The sequence below is a fragment of the Charadrius vociferus genome, unplaced genomic scaffold (assembly GCF_000708025.1).
Source record: "Charadrius vociferus isolate BGI_N301 unplaced genomic scaffold, ASM70802v2 scaffold320, whole genome shotgun sequence".
NCBI classification, from domain to species: domain Eukaryota; kingdom Metazoa; phylum Chordata; class Aves; order Charadriiformes; family Charadriidae; genus Charadrius; species Charadrius vociferus.
The window spans coordinates 2,629,552-2,648,847 of NW_009646501.1; the positions used below are offsets into that span (position 1 = coordinate 2,629,552).

General features: G+C 58.3%; 2 protein-coding genes across 4 annotated transcripts in view; one reads left to right on the forward strand and one right to left on the reverse strand.

The window, feature by feature from the left end:
• The window catches only part of SRC (SRC proto-oncogene, non-receptor tyrosine kinase), a 9,480-nt gene extending 265 nt beyond the window's left edge, over positions 1-9,215 (forward strand). For 2 of the 3 annotated variants that reach the window (XM_009883504.1, XM_009883517.1), the window contains exons 2-12: positions 1-110; positions 364-463; positions 4,444-4,542; positions 5,287-5,390; positions 6,614-6,763; positions 7,015-7,170; positions 7,333-7,512; positions 7,600-7,676; positions 8,058-8,217; positions 8,412-8,543; positions 9,007-9,215. The exon at positions 1-110 is cut by the window's left edge. In XM_009883504.1, the coding sequence (XP_009881806.1) occupies positions 1-110; positions 364-463; positions 4,444-4,542; positions 5,287-5,390; positions 6,614-6,763; positions 7,015-7,170; positions 7,333-7,512; positions 7,600-7,676; positions 8,058-8,217; positions 8,412-8,543; positions 9,007-9,215 (1,477 nt within the window). The remainder of the gene's footprint in view (positions 111-363; positions 464-4,443; positions 4,543-5,286; positions 5,391-6,613; positions 6,764-7,014; positions 7,171-7,332; positions 7,513-7,599; positions 7,677-8,057; positions 8,218-8,411; positions 8,544-9,006) is intronic. The other variant, XM_009883511.1, reaches the window with a different exon arrangement.
• Positions 9,216-19,032: 9,817 nt separating this feature from the next.
• BLCAP (bladder cancer associated protein) lies at positions 19,033-19,296 on the reverse strand. Its single transcript, XM_009883528.1, has one exon. It carries the CDS (start codon positions 19,294-19,296, stop codon positions 19,033-19,035), a length of 264 nt encoding a protein of 87 aa, XP_009881830.1.

Consider the following 19,296-nt stretch of genomic DNA (forward strand, 5'->3'; position numbering starts at 1 on the left):
CCCCCCCCCCCCCCGCTCCTCCGGACCGAGGCCTGCCGAATCCAAGCTCTTTGGAGGCTTCAACACCTCCGACACGGTCACCTCACCGCAGCGTGCCGGGGCGCTGGCTGGTCGGTGTGGGCTGGGGCTCGGTGGGGAGGGTTTATCAGTCGGGTCTTGGTGGGTTTGGTTCCAGCTGCTTCTCCCGATGATGGGGTCTCCTGCTTTCGAGGGATTCCATGTTTCAGCTGGAGGGGGAGCAGATCTGTGTCTTAGCGGCCGGTGGGAGGATGGTGGGGGAGGAGGGTCCCTGGTGAGGGGTACCCAGTGCCGTGCCGCGGCAGCGCCGGCAGCTGTGCCCATCCTGAGCGGTCTCTGTCGCAGGTGGAGTCACCACCTTCGTGGCCCTCTACGACTATGAGTCTCGGACCGAAACAGACTTGTCCTTCAAGAAAGGAGAGCGCCTGCAAATTGTGAACAACACGTGAGTGTCCCTGTCCCTGCAGCCAAGCCCACATGGGTCAGCCGCCACCTTCGTCCCTCCTGCGGAGCCCCCGAGCCCACCCCCGGCAGGGCCAGCTCTCCCCAGGGATGGATGCTCAAAGAGGGGTGCTCCAAAACTCACACCGACACGGTGACTTGTCCGAGGACGTCAGTGCTGGAGGCGATCATTTGCCTGCTCCTGTGTCCTCCCAGCCCTGTTTCTGGTCACCGTTGCCTTGCAGCATTGTCACCAAGCCACCTCTGCTCGCTGGCCAGTCCGTGCCCTCCAACGCGGGGCTGCGGCCCCACTGGTCCCCTGTCCCCATCAGTGCTCAGCTCCCTCTCGTTTGCCTGGACACATCTCCTCAACTTCACGTGTGCTTTCCCCTGCGCTTGCATGGTGTCTCTGATCTCAGCTTCTCTCTTGACTCTTTTTTTCTCTCCTCTGTGCCACGCTGCCGTTTAGGAGAAAAGTGGACGTCAGGTGTGTATGCCAGATTATTACTATTATTATTGTTAACAATCTTAAACGATAAAAGTCCACCTGCTGCCCACGTTAGGGTGAGGTTGGATGGAGTGGGGCTGGGAGGAGATGGTTACTCGATGGTTTTGTGGTCAGTTGGGTTTGTCCTCCCTGAGCGACCGGGGCAGAGCAGGGAGCCCCTTCCTGTGCTGGGGAACGGCTCCATCCAGAGCTGTGTCTGCACCCAGGAGTTCTGAACCTGGCCCGCTTGCCTTGTCGGTGCCCGGCACCCCCCTGCGGTCCCTTCTCAGTTGGCTCTCTGCTCCCTCCTGGCCTTTTTTTTGCATTTATTTTGGCTTTTTTTTTTTTAATTTTATTTTTATTTTTTGTGAGTGGCTCCGGGGACTCGAGCGCATCCTTAGGGGTCTGCCTCCTGCTTGTTTGCTCTCCATCCTGGCCGTAGCAGCACACCCATCACTTGCGGCACAGAGCAGGGCAGTATGACCAGCTGGAAGATGCTCCGAAACATGATCCTGTATTAAACGCACATGTGGTCTGTCCTGGCATGCACGCTCTGCAGCGTCCTTCGGCTGCGCTGCTGGAGGGCTGCCTGGCAGAGCCGCTGTCCCCAGCGCTGCCGTGAGGTCCCTGGGGTCCGCAGCTCACGCTTGGCCCCTCTGCTGCTGCCTTCCAACCCAAAACAGCTTTGCAAAGTCAAAGGGTGGAAAGATGAGGGAACATCCCGGGGCTGATATTTCTCCTGCGATGGTCAGGCAGTGTTGCACAAACCTGTTTTCAATCTGATCCTTCTTCTTCTTGTTCCGACACTGTTTGTTAATGGCGATTGATTTAACCGATGGAGTCCAGGACGTGCAGGGCTTCAACGCTGCAGGAAAAGCTTGAATTTGGGGGGTTTGGTGCTTCTTGCTATCACAGCCTCAGCAGCACACTAGCCCCAGGCTTGGGTTCTGGTTTGGGCTGTTACAAAGTGAGCTCTGCCCGGTGAGGGTCCGGACTGGGCCCATGTATGAGGGTTTGTTTCTTTATGCCTTAAATCACTTCTGGGGTTTCCATACTTCTTTTCCTCTTCTGCTGCTGTTTGTCAAAGGCTTGGTCAGAGGGAAGGCTCAGGGTGCGATGGGCTCTGCAGCATCCTGGGGAGCAAAAGGGCTTTTTTTGGCGATGCAGCCCATCGGTGGAGGGTGCATGGTCTAGCTGCCGACCTTCCCGGTGGCGGCTGCGGCTGCGTGGGTGGGATGTCCACAAGGAGAGAGGGGGTGGAGAAAGCTGTGCTGTTTGTGTAGTGCACGGGGGGGGAGGTTGGGGGGTAAATCTCTCTTCTCGCTGCGTGCCCAGAGATGCTCAGACGGTCCAGGAGCAGCTCAGGCTGCCACACTTTGGGGACAGCAAAATGCAGGCAGCGATGTCCCCTTCCTCTGGGCTCCCTGGGAGGGCACAGTCGGTGCCCTGGGGCTGTGGGGAGGGAGCTTGGGGTCAGCCCAGGAAGGGATGGCAGGTCCTGGGCGCAGCGGGAGCGCGCAGCCACGGGGACAACCGGCCACCAGTGGCTTTGCAGGGTGGCTGTGGGTTTTGGCTGCTCTAAGGGGGCTGGGGTCACACAGGGTGAGAAGAGAAGCCTCCGCGTGGCTCACCTCCCTGCTCCTGCATCCCAGTAAAGCCCAGGCTGTCTGCAGTGACCCTCGGCCTCCCAGAGGGGGCTAAATCCATCCACCCCAGTGCAGAAGGGCTCTCGTGGTACTGTTTCCAGCAGGAGGAGGTCTCCTCCCGGCCAGCTGGCAGCCAGTAGGGATGTGGTGGGGTATTTTGGGTTAAGATTGTGCAGGGAATTGTTGAGATGCTTTGTTTTGATGATGATGATGATGATTATTTTTTTTCCCCGCTGAGACATTTTTGGAATAGTTTGTTTTTGCCGAATTCCCAGCTCACAGCCTTTGCAGCCCAAGCTGGAATAAAGCCACGAGTCAAAAGCTGGGCATTTCTCAAGCAGATGTTTTCTCCGGCCCCATGGGAAAGGAGCCCCACCAGCCTCCTGTCCCCTTCAGAGCCACCCTAGTAAAGGCGACTGGGGCAGCAGCTCCGGCTGGGGAGCCCAAGCTACCTGCCACGAGATGCGCCAGGACCAGGAGAAATTAAAATACTGTCTGGGGCTGCTGCGGAGCTGAGGACAGGTTCTGGACAGGCAGCAGAGCTGAGCTCTGTGGTTGGGAGGAGATGCCCGGAGGGTCCCTGCTTTCTCTGGCCCTGCTGGCACCAGCACGGGAACCTGGGGGCCATGTCCACCTTCTCCCGGCTGCTTTGAAGCACCGCCAGTTTAAGCTGGGACAAGCAAAAGTCACAAGCTGCTGGTGTGTCTGGAGTGAGGATGGAGGTTTACACGTCTCCAGGGGTCGGGGATGGGTCTGGATGTGGTCTGATGGGTCTTGCAGTAGTGATTGAGGTTATTAAGGTTTTTCTGTGAAGTGTTTGTGGAGGTCATCCTGCCAAGTTCTTGCATCCTTGCAGTGCTGTTCCCACGGATCTGCAGTTTTCCCGTAGCCTCGTCTCCCTCGTGGTCAGGATAAATTAGATGACTCCGTCTTTGATGGGCAAGAAGATGCAGGTGGTGGGAGGAAGCCCTGCTGTCTGCGGGGAAGGGGAAGCCACCTCCCGCCGTCCTGTTGTTCTTCTCTATTTATTGTCCTTTCCTGCCCCATCCCGTGCAGCAGCCTGCGGGGAGGAGGGCAGAGCAGCGAGAAGGCTCCCGTGCTCCACCAGCTCTTGGGGATGTGTTTGGGGCCACCGTGCCCAGGGATGGAGGGACAGTGGGTCATCCCTGGGTTTTTGGGGGCTCCCACAGGGCAGAGCTGTGCTCGGGGCCATGGTGCCAGCACAGTGGGTGTGCGTGGCTCCGCACGAGCAGTCGTGCCGGCGCAGCCCTTGCTGGGGCTGCGGGGAGGCTGGCGGTCCGGTGCGGGGTGCCCGTCCCGGGGCTGCAGGGGATGTGCCTGGGCTGGACGGAGCCCACCACCCAAATCTCAGCCTTGTCCTGTTGCTTTTCTGCAGCCTGTGTTTAACAAACTCTCTTGGGTTTTCCTGGTGCTTTTTTAAATCGCTGCCATCGTGCTGTCGCTTTTCCCCGTCTTCCCTCCCTCCCCCTCGCCTGTCGCTGCCCGGCTGCCTTGGATCCCCCAAAAACCCCTCACCCTCCAGCCAGACCCCGTTTGCATTCAGGTGGCTCCGAAGGTGTTTTGGCTCGCTGGCCGCCCTGCCCGATTTAAGTTTAAAGCATCCCGTATGCGGATGGGTGGCCCCAATACCGAGAGCTTGCCCAGAGGGAGCCGCGGGCAGGGGCAGCGGGAGCCCTCCTGGCTGTGGGGCTGGGGGCTGCGGGGGATGCACCGCTTCCCGGCGGGGCTCTGCGTTGGCTCACACCCCCCACCCCCGGTGCCTGCGGGCAGGAGAGGGGCTGGCCGGGGGGCTCCTGGCTTCACACTGAGTGTGTTTTGGTTCTCTTGCAGGGAAGGTGACTGGTGGCTGGCTCATTCCCTCACTACAGGACAGACGGGCTACATCCCCAGTAACTATGTCGCGCCCTCAGACTCCATCCAGGCTGAAGAGTAATTGCCATCTTTGAGACAGTTTAAAGACGAGCGATAGCAAACGCACCCTGAGCGCTCCTCCCTCCCCCTGCCCCTCTCCCGGGCAAAGCCTGCAAAGCCGCTGGGTTTTTCCTTTTTTTATTTTTCCCTTTTGAATTTGCAAACCCCTTAAGCGTTTTCCAGCCTTTCTCTAAGGCCCGTGAAGTGCGGCGGTGCGGCACGCTTGCGTGGTGGAGGGGTGAGCGGTGGTGTAGCGGGGGCTGTGGTGGACCTGATGCTTTTGGTCTGGTTTTTCCTCTTGACACAGACACGCATCCACGCATGAGGATGCTGCCGGCTCCCGCATATCGGGCTGAGCGCAGAGGTGACCGTCCCACAGGGAGAGCAGGCAGGGGCAAAGCTGGCCATAAGTCCCAGAGCAGGAGGTGCCAGCCACGTCCCCACAGCCTGTCCCCAGCCGGTGGCATGGCATCCCCCCCACCAGCAAGAACTCAGGGGGCTTCAGGGGTCCCCAGACACCCTCATTTGAGGAGGCTTTTGGAGTGAAAGCGTTTCGTGGTCTGTGGTTGCTCCTCGGGCGATGTCCAGCCCGGGATGTATGGGGACACAGGGCACTCCGGGGTGCCCGAGCCCAGCGACACAGCCCGTGGTCTCCAAAACCTGCAGTGGGGAGGGGGGGGCCAGGGCTGAGCCCGCTGCTTGGACAGGCGATGGAGGGGGCGGGCGAGTGCCGGGTGCTGAGCCGCTGCCTTGCTCTTGCAGGGGGTATTTTGGGAAGATCACTCGCCGGGAGTCTGATCGGCTGCTGCTCAACCCCGAAAACCCCCGAGGGACCTTCCTGGTCCGGGAGAGTGAGACCACGAAAGGTGAGTGGGGCTGGGGGGGGGCAGCCTGGGGGGAGCACCTCCCCAGGGGGCATGGGGACATCGGCACGGGGAGTCCCCTCAGTCACTCTGCACGGTCCTGGTTCCCCCAGCTTAGGCACACGGGGAGGGAGAAAGAGAAAAGAGTCGTACCTTGTAGACAGGAGCCAATGCTTGGGGTCGCTGAGCGATGCCCCTTGGCATGGGGAGCATCCTGGGGTCACCCCTGCTGGGGCTGGGAGGAGAGCGGGGAGCTCCCCAGGGAGCAGGAGCTGATGCACGCATTAGATCACAGGTGACATCTCTGTGCCGAAGGCACCGTTACACCAACAAGTGCCCCCCGCCGTGGAGGGCTGCGGCCGCTTCTCTCCCATGCTGCCGCCCCTTCAAAGAGCTGGTTCAACTCATGGCAGGGTGGGAGCCAGCTGCCGCTCCAGCTCCAGCAGGACCACCAGGCAGGATGCTCTATTTTCCTGGAGTCTTTTTTTTTTTTTTACCCCCTCAATTAGATGATTTCGTTTTTTCCTGATGCCTATATAGAGACAAAATCTTGAACATGTGCTTCCTGGGCATCTAGACAGAGGCGGTGGTGAATCTTTAGATCCTTCTTTCAAATCTAATGACTTTACATTTATTTTGTGCCTCCCGAAAGTGTAAATCGTGATCTTCACGATTCAGCTGCCTGAGGATATTCTTTCTTACCTGGAAACATGGTTCAGTTTGGCTCCAAATGCACCTTTGGGGAAAGCTCTTTGATGTTCCTTCCTGTTTTGATGCCTGGAACTTGCCACTATTTATTTTACTGTGATGGAAACAGCTCATTCAAGCAGCAGTGTAAATCTTCCTTTCTGTTACTTGAGGCCCCAGCAGTGCGGTGTTGCTCTTGTGTGGGCAGAGCAGAGACGAGCGCCCAAAGTGATGCCCATGGTGGGATTTGTGGACCGGGGAGTTGCGCCCACCAGCCCCTTGGCTCCCTTCTGAGATGCCGAGATGTTGGGGTTGTGGGTCAGCAGCTCCCCCCAGCCTGCCTCCCGTCTGGTCCTCTCTGCTGCTTCAGCATCCCCTCTTTGCCACGTTCATCTCTGTGTCCTGGGGGCTCCTCACCCCCCCAGACCCAGCAGGATCTCTTCCTCGGTGCCAGCCTGGGGCGCGTGGTCCATGGGGACCCTGTGGGGAGCACCCGTCTGCGGCACATCTTTCCCCCAACCCCTCGGTCCTCTCTGCAGGTGCCTACTGCCTCTCCGTCTCTGACTTCGACAACGCCAAGGGGCTCAACGTGAAGCACTACAAGATCCGCAAGCTGGACAGTGGCGGCTTCTACATCACCTCCCGCACCCAGTTCAACAGCCTGCAGCAGCTGGTGGCCTATTACTCCAGTGGGTAGCCACTTGGGGTCCCCTCGGGGTGTGGGTGATGCCCTGGCTGCTGTGCCTGCCCTCGCCGCAGGGCGGGTAGGCTGGGGGGCTCCAAACCAGTTGGGGGGGACCCTGGCAAAAAGCTGCTTGGGTTTTAGGGAAGAGGGTAAGGGTTTGGGTCCCTGAGATGTTTTGCGGGGAAGATGTGGGGTAAAGACACCATGTGCCTAAATGCCCAAGTGTCACCCTGGTGTTGTCCCCTCCTGTGCTAGAACACGCTGATGGCTTGTGCCACCGTCTCACCAACGTCTGCCCCACGTCCAAGCCCCAGACTCAAGGGCTCGCCAAGGATGCCTGGGAGATCCCCCGGGAATCGCTGCGGCTGGAGGTCAAGCTGGGACAGGGCTGCTTCGGAGAGGTGTGGATGGGTAAGGACTGCTCCCACCCCGCTGTCCCCCCGGTGTCACCACCTGCGTCCTCTCCCCAGCCACCTGCAGGTGCCCAGAGTCCGCAGTGGGGTGAGGGAGCGGGTGAGGGACACAGCCCTGTGCTCCGTAAATGTGTCCTGATTGGGGTGTCCTGTGCTGCAGGGACCTGGAACGGCACCACCCGGGTGGCGATCAAGACACTGAAGCCCGGCACCATGTCCCCGGAGGCCTTCCTGCAGGAAGCCCAGGTCATGAAGAAGCTGCGGCACGAGAAGCTGGTTCAGCTCTACGCCGTGGTTTCGGAGGAGCCCATTTACATCGTCACCGAGTACATGAGCAAAGGTGAGCGCAGGAGGGATGCCGGGGCGGGGGGGAACGGCCGAGGGACTCCGCTCCTCCAGATTGCCATGACCGTGGTCTTCCTCACAGGGAGCCTCCTGGACTTCCTGAAGGGTGAGATGGGCAAGTACCTGCGACTGCCCCAGCTCGTGGATATGGCGGCTCAGGTGGGTTTGCGCATCCCCAGACCTCCCACATCCCCCTCTGAGGGCACAGGGGCTGCCCGAGCACCTCGCTGGGTTGTCGTGGCTGTCGGGTGGCAGGGTGGTGGGGTGCTCCGCAGCCTCGCTTGGCTTGGGTCGGGTGCTGCCATCCCCGCTGGGTGCTCAGCCTGGAGCTGGGTTGGTCAGGGACCATCATTTTGCCCATTCCCATTGCTGCCGGCTCTCCCTGGCCAGCGAACCTGTGTCTCCATGGGTTTTCTTGAGCAACAGGCTGCTCCCGCACCCCGGGTTGGGTCCCGCTGTGGAGCCGTTCCCCTCAGCAGTGCCCTGGGGACCCTCGTGTCACCCCTCCTACCTCAATGCCCCATTTCCTGGACCCCACAGATTGCATCCGGCATGGCTTATGTGGAGAGGATGAACTATGTCCACCGGGACCTCCGGGCAGCCAACATCCTCGTGGGCGAGAACCTGGTGTGCAAAGTGGCTGACTTCGGCTTGGCACGGCTCATCGAGGACAACGAGTACACGGCTCGGCAAGGGGCGTGCCCAGGGCTGCCGGCACCATGCCCAGGCAGGTGGGACCGGAGCAATGGCCACTCCGTGGTCCCCGGTCCCCAGGGGTGTGCGTTGCATCTCGAGGCAGCACACGGCCCTGGCTGCGCGGGGGTCCTGGAGGCACTGTGTGCCCTCGGGCACCGTGGGGCCAGGAGCAGCCCCTCACCCTGCCTCTCCATCCAGGCGCGAAGTTCCCCATCAAGTGGACGGCCCCCGAAGCTGCTCTGTACGGCAGGTTTACCATCAAGTCGGATGTCTGGTCCTTCGGCATCCTCTTGACCGAGCTGACCACCAAGGGCAGAGTGCCGTACCCAGGTGAGGGCTGGCACCCGCCGGCAGAAACCCTGTCCCCATCCCAGTGCCCCGATGCCGGCCGCCCTCGCCCAGCACTTGCCCTTGGTGCTCTGTGGCCCCCAGAGTCATCTTTGCAGAGGAGCAAACTGCTGCAAAGTTTTCCTGTGATTTGGGCAGGGAGGGTGGGCTCAGAGGTAAGCTGCTCCTGCCCAGGTCGGATCCTGCCCTGCTGGGGCAGGGCGAGCAGATCCCGGCTGGGATGCAGGGTCCCAGCTGCCCTGTCCCGCTCTGGTCTCCGAGCAAGGCGGCAGGCTGGTGGGGATGGGCGCTGTTGGGCTGGGGGTCCCTCTTTCACTGGGTCAAGTCACTGGGGTTGCCCGTAAGGCTCGTGCCAGCGCGATGCCCTCAGTCTCCCCTCCGGGAAAGGTGTGGTGCAGGATCTGGCCAGTGTCTCACTCGGCGCTGTGTCTCTGGCCGCACACAGGGATGGTGAACCGGGAGGTGCTGGACCAGGTGGAGCGGGGGTACCGCATGCCCTGCCCGCCCGAGTGCCCCGAGTCCCTGCACGACCTCATGTGCCAGTGCTGGCGGAAGGACCCGGAGGAGCGACCCACCTTCGAGTACCTGCAGGCTTTCCTGGAGGACTACTTCACCTCGACAGAGCCCCAGTACCAGCCCGGCGAGAACCTATAGACCCGGAGCTCCTCCTGGCACCAGGGACGCTGCCGTCCTCGCCGCAGGGCGCCGAGGGCTGGCCTCCCCGCTGAGGGGCCGGTTTTTGCGGAGCAGCCCCGGAGCAGGATGGGGCATCGCCTCCGGATGCGGCCAGGGGAGGTGCTTTGTCGTCCCCACCCCCCCGTCACTCATTAAGACTTCTGGCCTGTGTTTAATGAAGCGGCACCGTCCCGCTGGCGAGAGGAGCCTGCGGGCACCAGCAGAGCCGGCTCGAGAGGGCGAGTGGAGCATCTCCCCGCCGAGAGACTTGCCTTTTGGGAGACCTTTTTCCCTCCTGGCAGCTCTGGGGTGAGCTCAGAGGAATTGGGGGGCAGCACCCCACACCTCGGACATATGGCCCTGGCCTCCTACACCCCCTCTTCTCTAAATCAGCACAAATTTCCCTGCCCCTTCGCCCTCCCCACCATCCCTCTTTGGCTCCGGTTCTCCCGAGGGTGCTGGCAGAGATGTTTTGCCATGGGGAAGGCACAAGCCTTGGCTGGTTCGGACGGGGAGATGTGCCGGGGCGGTGGTGCCAGCATGGGGTGACAGCGGGATGTTGGCAGTCCCCCTTCCTCGGGCATCCCTCCAGCCTTGCCGTGGCTGGGCTCTGCGGCTGAGCCGTGCTAAGCAGGCACCGGGAGCCTGAAATGTGGCTGCCCGTGGCCCCGGTGACCATCGCTGTCCCGCGGGTGCGCGTTCGAGTCTTCCAGCTGCATCTGTCCCCACCAAGGGACCGGTCTCATCTGTCCTGGGGGTGGCACCAAGGGGTGCCACAGAGCCCTTGCCCTGCCTGGGGACAGTCCTGGCTGGGCATTCTCCCACCGAGCACTCCTGGTCTTCCAGCCGGCCCCCGGCGAAGTGCACCGCAGCCCGCCCCCCCCAGCTGCCCTCCCCAGCTCCCCCACCAGCTTTCCCACCAGCAGATTCCCCCGGGCTGGCCCTGCCACCAATCTGATGTCACCAGTCTGGTGTCACCATAGGGCTCGAGTGCATGGCGTGGGTGGTTGTTCAGGGCGCGGGAGTGTTTTGAGGGAAATACTCATCTTTCACGGATGCTTTTGTCCACCAGGTACGTTTTTAGCTGCCTTTCCCCCCACCCCTCGTGTCTCGGCTGCCGGGCTGTGTTGCCCATGTGGTGTGAGCATCTCCAGCCATGGGCTGTCATTGCAAAGGAGAATCCTGGGGAGCACTGTGCCACACGGGAGATATTGGCATTCTCATCTCTCCCTGCTCGCTCCCAAAGCCCTCAGCCGCGTTTCGGCAGCGGGTGGTTATCTCTGCCCATCTGTGCTCAGCCCCTGTGCTCTCCCGCCCGGCGCCTGCCTTGTACATAGCCCTGCAGCGGCCCCGGCAACCTCCCAAATGTTGACTTAGTTGCATGTGTTGGTTTTTCCCCCCCATACTGTGGCTGTACCCAGCTGGAAACCCTTTGCCGTGGTGGCTCGCGAGGCTTCGCTCCCTTCCCTCTCCAGTCCCGGGCACCCTCGCTCAGAAAGACTTGGGGGCTCTTTGGATGCTCTCCCAGACCAGGGGTGGGATGGGGGCTGGAGGGGGTGCTGCGGGGCAGGGATGCTGCAGGGCAAGGGTGCCATCAGGAAGGACCTGGAGAAGGGGAGCCAGTGACTTTGCCCACCTCTTGGTCCTCAGGCTGTGGGTTTTCTTTCCCTCCCCATGGTTTGTGGGATGGGATTTCCCTCCAGCACAGCCCAGTTGCAGGCAGCAGACCCAAACCGCCTCTCACCAGCCCCCACCATGGCACTGATGTCCCATGAAAGCTGGGTGGGAGCCGCGTGTGGGCAGGGGGGCAGCTGAAACCCCCTTCCCTTCCCTCCCCAAACCCAACCCCCCCTCAGAGCAGGGCTCGGGCACACCGCTGCCTCCCGCTCGCTCCCACAGCTCCAAGGCCGCTTATTTATGAACCAAGAGCTCTCTTGGTTGCTGGGTGGCTCCTTTTTAATGAGTAAAACCTTCAAAATCAGCTTGAATGGGCTCTTCAGTGATACGGAGAGATCCTGCCTTTGCTGGTTGGAGAACAGTGACTGGTTTAATGTTTGGGTTTTTTTAAATCATTTTGAGACGCGCGTTCTTGCCCCCCCCCCCCCCAACCCTCCTTCCTAGCAGATTTGCTGTGCCTGCATTTCTGCGTTTGGACAGGGATGCTCCAAACCTCAATGTTCCATGTTTGCATCCCTGGGATGGGTGGCTGCCGCATCCCCGTTGGTACTGCCAGAGAAGCCCCATCCCACAGCAGCCTGTCCGAGGGGTGTCCTGTGCCATAGCTCTGCCTAAATTATACAAAATCCCCATCCCCAGGAGAAACCTCTTAAAACTGTAATGTGCGGAAGCCAGATTTGATCTGAAAGCTGGAGAGAGAGAAGGCAAGAGCACATGTTAAGGTTTGGTCTTTGGTTGTCTGCAGCACGTACAGGGTCTTGCATGAGCACAGCGGAACAGGAATGGGCTTAACCCGGCAGTTTTGTTTTCTGGCTCTTTCCGGCAAGCAGCAGAACAGGAATGCAGCCTCGGCGCAAGGAACACCCCGGGCTGGCTTAATTTCCCCATGGCTTTTGGCAAACTCTGACAAAGGAGACATTCTGGGGACATTTCAGGGCAGAAGACAGTACAGTGACCCTGAAGGAACCTCCCTGCACTGGGCTGGGGCTGTGTGTCTGTGTGTCCGTGTGTCCATCCGTGTGTCCACGCAGCGGTTTCGGTGGGACCCAGCATCTCCGGACTCGCCGCTGTAGCCGGCACAACCCGGAGGCCCCGGGGACCGAGAGCCTCTCCTCCATCACCGTTGTTGTCTGCCAATTTATTTTTTAAGCCAGTAAACTCCAGAGGGGAGCTCCCACCTAAGGATGCTCTTTGGCTTCCTGGGGTCAATAACGCCCTGCAAGTTATTCTCCTCTGCTGTTATGATTTTTTTAAATAGTGTTTTGTAAGATCTCCAACCGACTATGCAGAGAACATGTGGATCTGTGTCTCTCTCCCCAGCTCCCCTCTCCCCCCACTTGCCTTTTTCAGTGTCAAAGTAAAATATTTAGCTTTTTTTTTTTTTTTTGGATAATAATAAAACTTTGGGGAAAAAAACCTGAAAAGGTCCAGCTTTCTGGGTGGTGGTGGGTGGAGATGCTTTGAAACTCTAATGTTGATGTAAATACTTTGCAATTTGATAATTAAATACAAACAGACCTCACAAAAAAGAAAAAAAGTGTAGCTGGTGTATGAGAGGATTTCTTAGCATCCCTGTTACAGGAGCTGGTGGTTCCTGGAGGACATGCAATGCCCATGTGTGGCTTCTTGTGCTTCAGAGGCTTTTTCTGGCTGATGCTTCTGAGATCTGGTGCCACTTCTGTCCTGCTGGAGCTGTTCTTGTGTCCCTATGTGAGCTCGTGGTCCAGCGCAGCCCCAGCGCCTGCTCTGGTAAGAGGAGCCTCTTCCATCATGTCCCTCCTACTCCAAGGGCCAGGGACAGCCAGATGGTGGTGGGCGAGCTCCCCATGCCTGGACCACTCCGGTGGGGTGGTGGGCACAGAATCCAGCCAGTGTGTTCTGAGCTGAGCTGGGAGGCAGCCTGCATCACCAGTGGGATCCCAGCTGCAGCCACCGATACGGAGCAGAGGGCTGTGGCACCCACCACCGGCATGCGGCGTTAGCCACGAGGGGACCCCGTGGGCTCCTCTGCTGCGTCCATCACTGCTTCTCAACCTCTGCATGCTGGGACACACGGATCCCTGCCCACGCAGAGGGAGTGCTGGTCCCCGCGGGGCTGTGAGTGACACGGTAGCCCTGGTGTGCACATCGATCTGGGCAAAGCCAGCCGAGCTGCCCCAGTCCTGGCAGGGAGGAGACCTGACTGCCAACCCCCATGGGCTGGGGGGAACAGGAGGGGTGGTGTAACCCTCCCTCCCTTCTGCAGAATCTGCTTCATCAGCAACGACAAGGAGCAGGCCTGCTTCATTAGGATAATTAGTGGGTGCTGATTGGGATCCCTCACTTGGTGATTAAGTAATTGATATACAGCACAGCACTGGGGGGAGCAGACCCTCTGAAAGCAGGGTGGCTGCTGCTGGTGTTGGTGCTCTTTCACTGCCACCATGGTCTGGGGTGGCTTTAGTGCCTGGAGCCCCGGGTCTGGCTGCTCGGCGCTGGCGTGCGGCTGATCCCTCCTCCTCAGGCTGGTAAGTGACTCAGTCTTATCACCTTAAGTGTTTAATGCATTATGTTTTGCTTCTCTTTAAAGCAATTAAGTGATTGAGGGATTATCTCTCATTGTCAAGTCCTGTAGTCTGTGTGTGCGATGTGTGGGCTGGGAGTGGGTTGGCGAGGTCACCCCTGGGAGGGGACCTGGGGCCGAGGCTCCTCGAGCCCTCGAAGGAAGGCTTTATCTCTTTGGCATCGCCGCTCGGGAGCGGGGCGGCCACGGGGTGGGCATGCGGAGGAGGAGGAGGCGGCAGGGTGCTGCGGTACAGCCTGAGCCCTGGGGCAGCATGCGTGTCTGCGGTGGTTCATGTCCAGGGGATGAGGGGGCCAGTTTGGTATGTCCAAGCCCTTCCTATGGTACCACTCGCCACCTTCTCTCTGTCCCCTTCACTCTGTGTCCAGTCCTCAGCCTCAGTGGCAGTTGAAGCATCTTAAGAAGATGGTCAGGGCAGTCAGCAGGACCTGCAGCCCACCCTGCCTGTGCTTGGTGGCTGTTTTGCCATGGAGTCGCCCTCCTCAGTGACACCCCTCTTGACTCCCAAGCTCTCTGTAGAGGCCAGCCCTCTGAAACGGGGTGGGAAGGGGGTGATGTGAGCCTGGAGGGGGGGCTTGAGGCTTGCTGGGCCAGGAGATGTGAGATGGGAACCGTTGTCGGTATCCACTCTTGCCAGCCGTCCCCAGACTGAGCCGGGCAGATGCTCCTGGGGATTACACCACGTGCCTCCTTTAATGGACTTAATCTTGCTGTTTGCTTCACGCTCGTGTTGTGCCTTGTAAGCCCGGGAGAGGATTTGGGTGTTAGGGTGGGGGCTGTGACTGCCCCCGCAGCAGGTCTGGCGAGGAGGTAGGGGTCCTGCGCTGGGCGGTTTGTGCAGGCAGTGGGTTTCTAACATGGCAAAGATGAGTTGTTGTTTGGCCTGAACATCCTCTTTACTCCCCCCCAAAGCTCAGCGGCAGCACCCCCAGAGCGCACCGAGTCCTGGCTCTTGACCCGAGGCTCCCAGAGGACAAATACCTGTGAGTGCGCGGGGGCAGCCCTGAGCTGCTCTGTGTGCTGAGGAACCCCTGAAGCAAACCCTGGGCTGCACTGTGGGTCTGGGGTCTCCCCCACAGCCCAGAGCCAGCAGAAGGGCTCTCGGGGCTGGAGCAGGGCAGTGTTCCTCATAGGACTGGCTCACAGCGGGGCTGTGCCCCAGTGCCAGGCGCTCGGGTCCCCGGCTGTGACACTGCAGCCCCCGCTGGTAGCGAGGGGTGAAGGGACTGGGGGGGCTGCCAGCACTGACTCAGAGGACAAAGCCCTGTGGGCTCTGCCACTCGGGTCCCCAGCAGCAGGTCTGGGTGACACCTGAGCCACCCGTCTTCCCTCGCCCAGAGGATTTGCCTTTGCTCAGAGGAGTAGTAAAACGCTCTTGCCAAGGGTTAATCTCCCGGGGAGGACTAAAGTCCTTACCTGATGTGTAGCTTACCTCCCTCGGTCGCTGAGGGCTAGGGAACTGCTGCGGTGCAAGGAGCAAGAGACAGGCAAGACCAAAGGGCGCTGGCAGGGCTCTCTGTGGCCCTGAGTGATGTTTGTGGCTTCCCTGGCTTGGGGGGGTTTGGCTGGACCAGCCACCACATAACAGTAGGAGGGGATGAGGTTGGATGCTCTGTGAGCCCAGTGCTATCAGTGGCCAGGCTGCACATCTGGACTCAGCTGCCCCTCTGAGCCGGCCGGTGGGCGATTCCAGCCCAAATAGCTCCTCAGTGGCATCCACCTCTCTCCTCTGTCTGCTGCTAAGCTAATAAGGCCGTGTTGTGGGCTTGTCTCAGGGTAAGCTGGGAGAGCATCCAGGCAGGAGGCACTAATTGCCCCAGCAAGATCCAGGGATGAACAGGCAGATGCTGGGAGAGTGGGCTGGTGGCCATGGTGGCCCCAGACAGCTGGTTCCCTACGTGCAACCGGAGCTGTGCCAGGGAGCTCGACTGCCAAACATCAGCCCCTGAGATGAGACGCATCGACAGGGATGTCTGGCAGATCTAGGGTTCAAAAAGCCACACCAGCCCGGCAGTCACAGCCAGATCTTCTCCATGGGAAGCCTTGTGGTGTCCCAGTTGCTCATCTTGTGGATGCTGCCTCTCCTTGATGAGTGGTGAGGAGGGGAGTGAGAAGCCTCCGTCCCCTGAGGCTGCAGTGAGGAGCCGGAGGACTGCCTGACCTAAGCTGCATCTCTGTTTCTAGGGATGTGAGCCTGGGTTTGTTTTGTTGTTTTTTTCCTCCCTGACCCTGCTGTGTCACTGATCTGTTAGGTGACCTAGAAAAGAAAATGATCTCTCCTTCAAATGGAAAGACAAAGGAACAGCTTAAGGGCTCCTGCTGCCTGTATGGAGGGAGCACCGGGCAGATGGACGCTCTATAATGCAGCAAGGTGATGAGACTCGCTCTGCGCCAAAGCCCTTGCAGGCAGTGTCCAGGCTCGATGGCACATGGCACAACGCAGCGGTTGTGTTTGAAGCCCCACTGCTTTGAGTCACTGGTCCAGCTATCCCCATGGAGTGGTGGGGGATGCAGAGACCCCTTGGTGCCTCCAGGACACCAGGGGACAGAGCCACCCCACTGCCCTTCTGGCAGAGAAACTCCTCGAGACCAGCGCAAAACATCTCTGAGCTTTCTTCCGTGAAGCCAGCAAACGCCTGCCCGAGGGCACGGGTGCTGCATCTCTACAGGCTCAGTCCCATTTGCGGTGCACAAGCAGGGAAGCTGTGATGATGCTTTTCAAAAACCATCGGGTTTGACCTGTTCTGCAAACACAGGCTGGTTTTTCATGGTCTCTTTATAGAGAAGGACAAGCAGGGCATTAGCATGGGATGTGAGACCTGGTTGGGTTCCTTACTCTTGCCTGAGGCTTTCTGTCTGACCATGATGAAGTTACTTTAATTTTCTATCTTTAAAATGAAGATGGTATCTCATTGCCCTAAAGAGGGTAAGACAGTGCACTGGCGAGGGCTGCGCGCATATCAAAGAGCGCTCTTTATCTACATTTGGGGTGGGAGGGCTGCAAAAAGTAGGTTACTTACCCATCAGTCTGCCGAGATCTCTCCTGTCGCTACGCTGGCAGCCTCCCTCTTTTGAAGTGCTTTTTTCTCCCGAGTTGGGTCTCGCAGAAGGGAAAGCCCGCAGCTGCGTCTTCTCTTGAACCCCATGTACAAAGCCAGGGCTTGCTCTCATCCAAAGGACTGTCTGGCTTCGTGGCTAGGATTTATTTAAATTGCTGTGGAGTGCAACTTGGCTAGTTAGCAACAAAAATGTACTCTTAAAAGAATCGCATTAGCTTAAATTAATTTAAGCTCAGAATTTGCTCAGAGCACAGACAAGTCTTGCCATAGCTTGCAAATGAGATGCTCTCCCCTCTCCTATTTGTTATTTACACTGTAGCTGGTATGACAGCTACTGGGATTTCCCTCAGCCTGACAGGTGAGAGAGCTGTCATATCTATTCTTGGTGATGTGGCACACACTTTTTTTTTAAAACATGTAAACACTGATATGCCCTGAACCCTTTCCAACTTGGACTTGGTCTTTAGGGCTTTGGAGCAGGGCTAGAGGAAGCCGGTTTCAGCTCCAGCAGCACAACTCCTACACCCTTTAACTCTGAGGTTCTCCTGGGTGCCATCAGATCCCATAATGCCGTGTCTGGCTGCAGAGGGTGTCCCCCTTTTTCCCCCAGTACTACTGGGGGTCACGGCCAAAGCCGGGGAAGGGCCGACACCACTGAATTTCCCCCTGGATGGCTCGTGGCTGTTGGGTGTCAGCCCAGGCTCTGCCCGCAGCAGGGGGACAGGTTGGGAAGATGTAGTGTCATGGGATGGGCTTACACCAGGTAGGCACCTGGCAGATAACACTTCTACTGCCGGCGCTGGGGATTAGCGGCTTTCAGGACATGTCTCTGTGGTTTAATTTCGTAAGTGGTAAGGAAAGAGGGAATCTGTCATGTAAGTGCAAAGATACACACAACACAGGAGGTTGCTTCTGATTGTAAGATGAGTCTGTTTAGGAATCACCAGTATGGTTCTCAGTCTGCCCACAGTCAGGTTAAACAGTTAACGAGAGTCAGTGCTGGGAGCACCAGGGCAAACAGGCTCTGCCTCTTGTTGGAGACTTTCTGGAGTTACTGTGCTGGGAACAGAACAATAGACACATGATTGTTGTGCTAAGGCACCCGCAAGGAGCAGCCAATGCATCATGCTGGGCAGGAGGCCATAGACCAAAGTTTATAAAGCTTTATTAAACGTTTTGAACAGCTGTGCAATGAACAAACAATAATCTGGAAGTTTCACAACCTCATAGCTTGAACTTCCTCGGGACAGCAACAGCCACTTCTGCTGCTCTCCACTGCCAGACTGAAGTAAAGACAAACAGATGGCAAAGGGGAGGGAACCCTTTAAAGTTTAGAGACATTATTTTGTGTTAACCTTGAAGGTTTCTCACAAACAAACCTCTGCCCCAGGTCAGGCTCCCCGAGAGCTATGGCTGCACAGAGTAACATATGCAGTGTAGAGCTCTGCGCAGCTGTGGCATGTAGGACTGGCCCACCACCACCACGGCTTCTTGACATCCTTCTGCCAGGGGAGACGGAGACACCAGGTGCTCCTCTAGCTTCTTCCTTTCTCCAGTCAGTAGCACCAGCACCCTCTGTCACCCCTGGCCTGAAATACCATCACTGAAAATGGCTGAAGCATTTACTGCTTCATGCTATGCTTCCACCTCAGGATCCCCTCCTGCCCTGCCCATATGTGGCCTTTTTGGGCTAGCATGAGTTTTACAGGGTGAGGTTCACAGTGGCTTTCAAAACCCCACATCTTGCAGCATATCGGTTCTTTATCCCAACAGTCAATACCTTGGTAAACCCTGGAAATCTAGGAGGGGAAGAGACAGTCTCCGCTACCTGTGAGGCTTTATAAAAGCAGCAGCATAACTGAGGCTTTCAGGCTATGATCTCGGAGCACAAGTAGTTCAGAAAGCACTTCGGCAGTGCACACATCTCTTTGGCAGGCTGAGCAGGAGGAGATGACTCAACTGCCTCTGGCTCCAGCAGCTTTTGGCCAAGTGCATCTGTGAGCTGTCGAGCTTGCCCTTGATCAGCAAGGTGGGAAGGCTGGCTCCCCACAAAGACAAAGATGGAGAGAATCCTGTAGCTACTCGAGCAGGATCAGTGGGCCAAGAGCCCTGAGTTAGACCACCGTGGCCTAATGCAGACAAGTGAGCGACACACAACTCCACCACTGCGCAACGGCTGGGCCTCCAGCAGCTCGGTCCTCCACCAGTTCTCAGTTAGGAGGGCTGGTGTCTGCTCCCGGTGATACGGGAAGGAAAAAAAAAAAAAAAAGATTTCTGCTTCTAAAAAAGCAGGTGGCGCTGCCAGAGTTCACACAGTAAACAAGTCGAGTTTCACAGGCAGAGTGGGAGGAACTTACCACTCCAGTCCACACACAGTTACAGGAAACAGGCTGTTTTTACTCCAGTCGCATGCCTAACACCCCCTCCCTCCTCCCTAGCCCACCCCCTTTTTAAAAGCAAAACAAGAGCCCTCAGTAGACTGGAAGATTATGGTTTTCTAGGTGCCCACTACGCTGGGATCGTGAGCCGATTCTGGCAACTGGGATCCTGTGCAGTGATACAAGAAGCAGTTCCCCCAGCAGCTGTAGCAGATGAGGAATAGAGCTGCCAGGAAGACCAAGGCACAAATTGTGCAAGGTTTCCGTTCCAGGAGGAAACTGAGCAGGTAGAAGCCCATGAACATCGAGTGACTGAACCACAACGCTGGGTTGAGGGGCTTGGGTATGAGCAGGACAGGTAGCAACCACTGAAGGCAGTACAT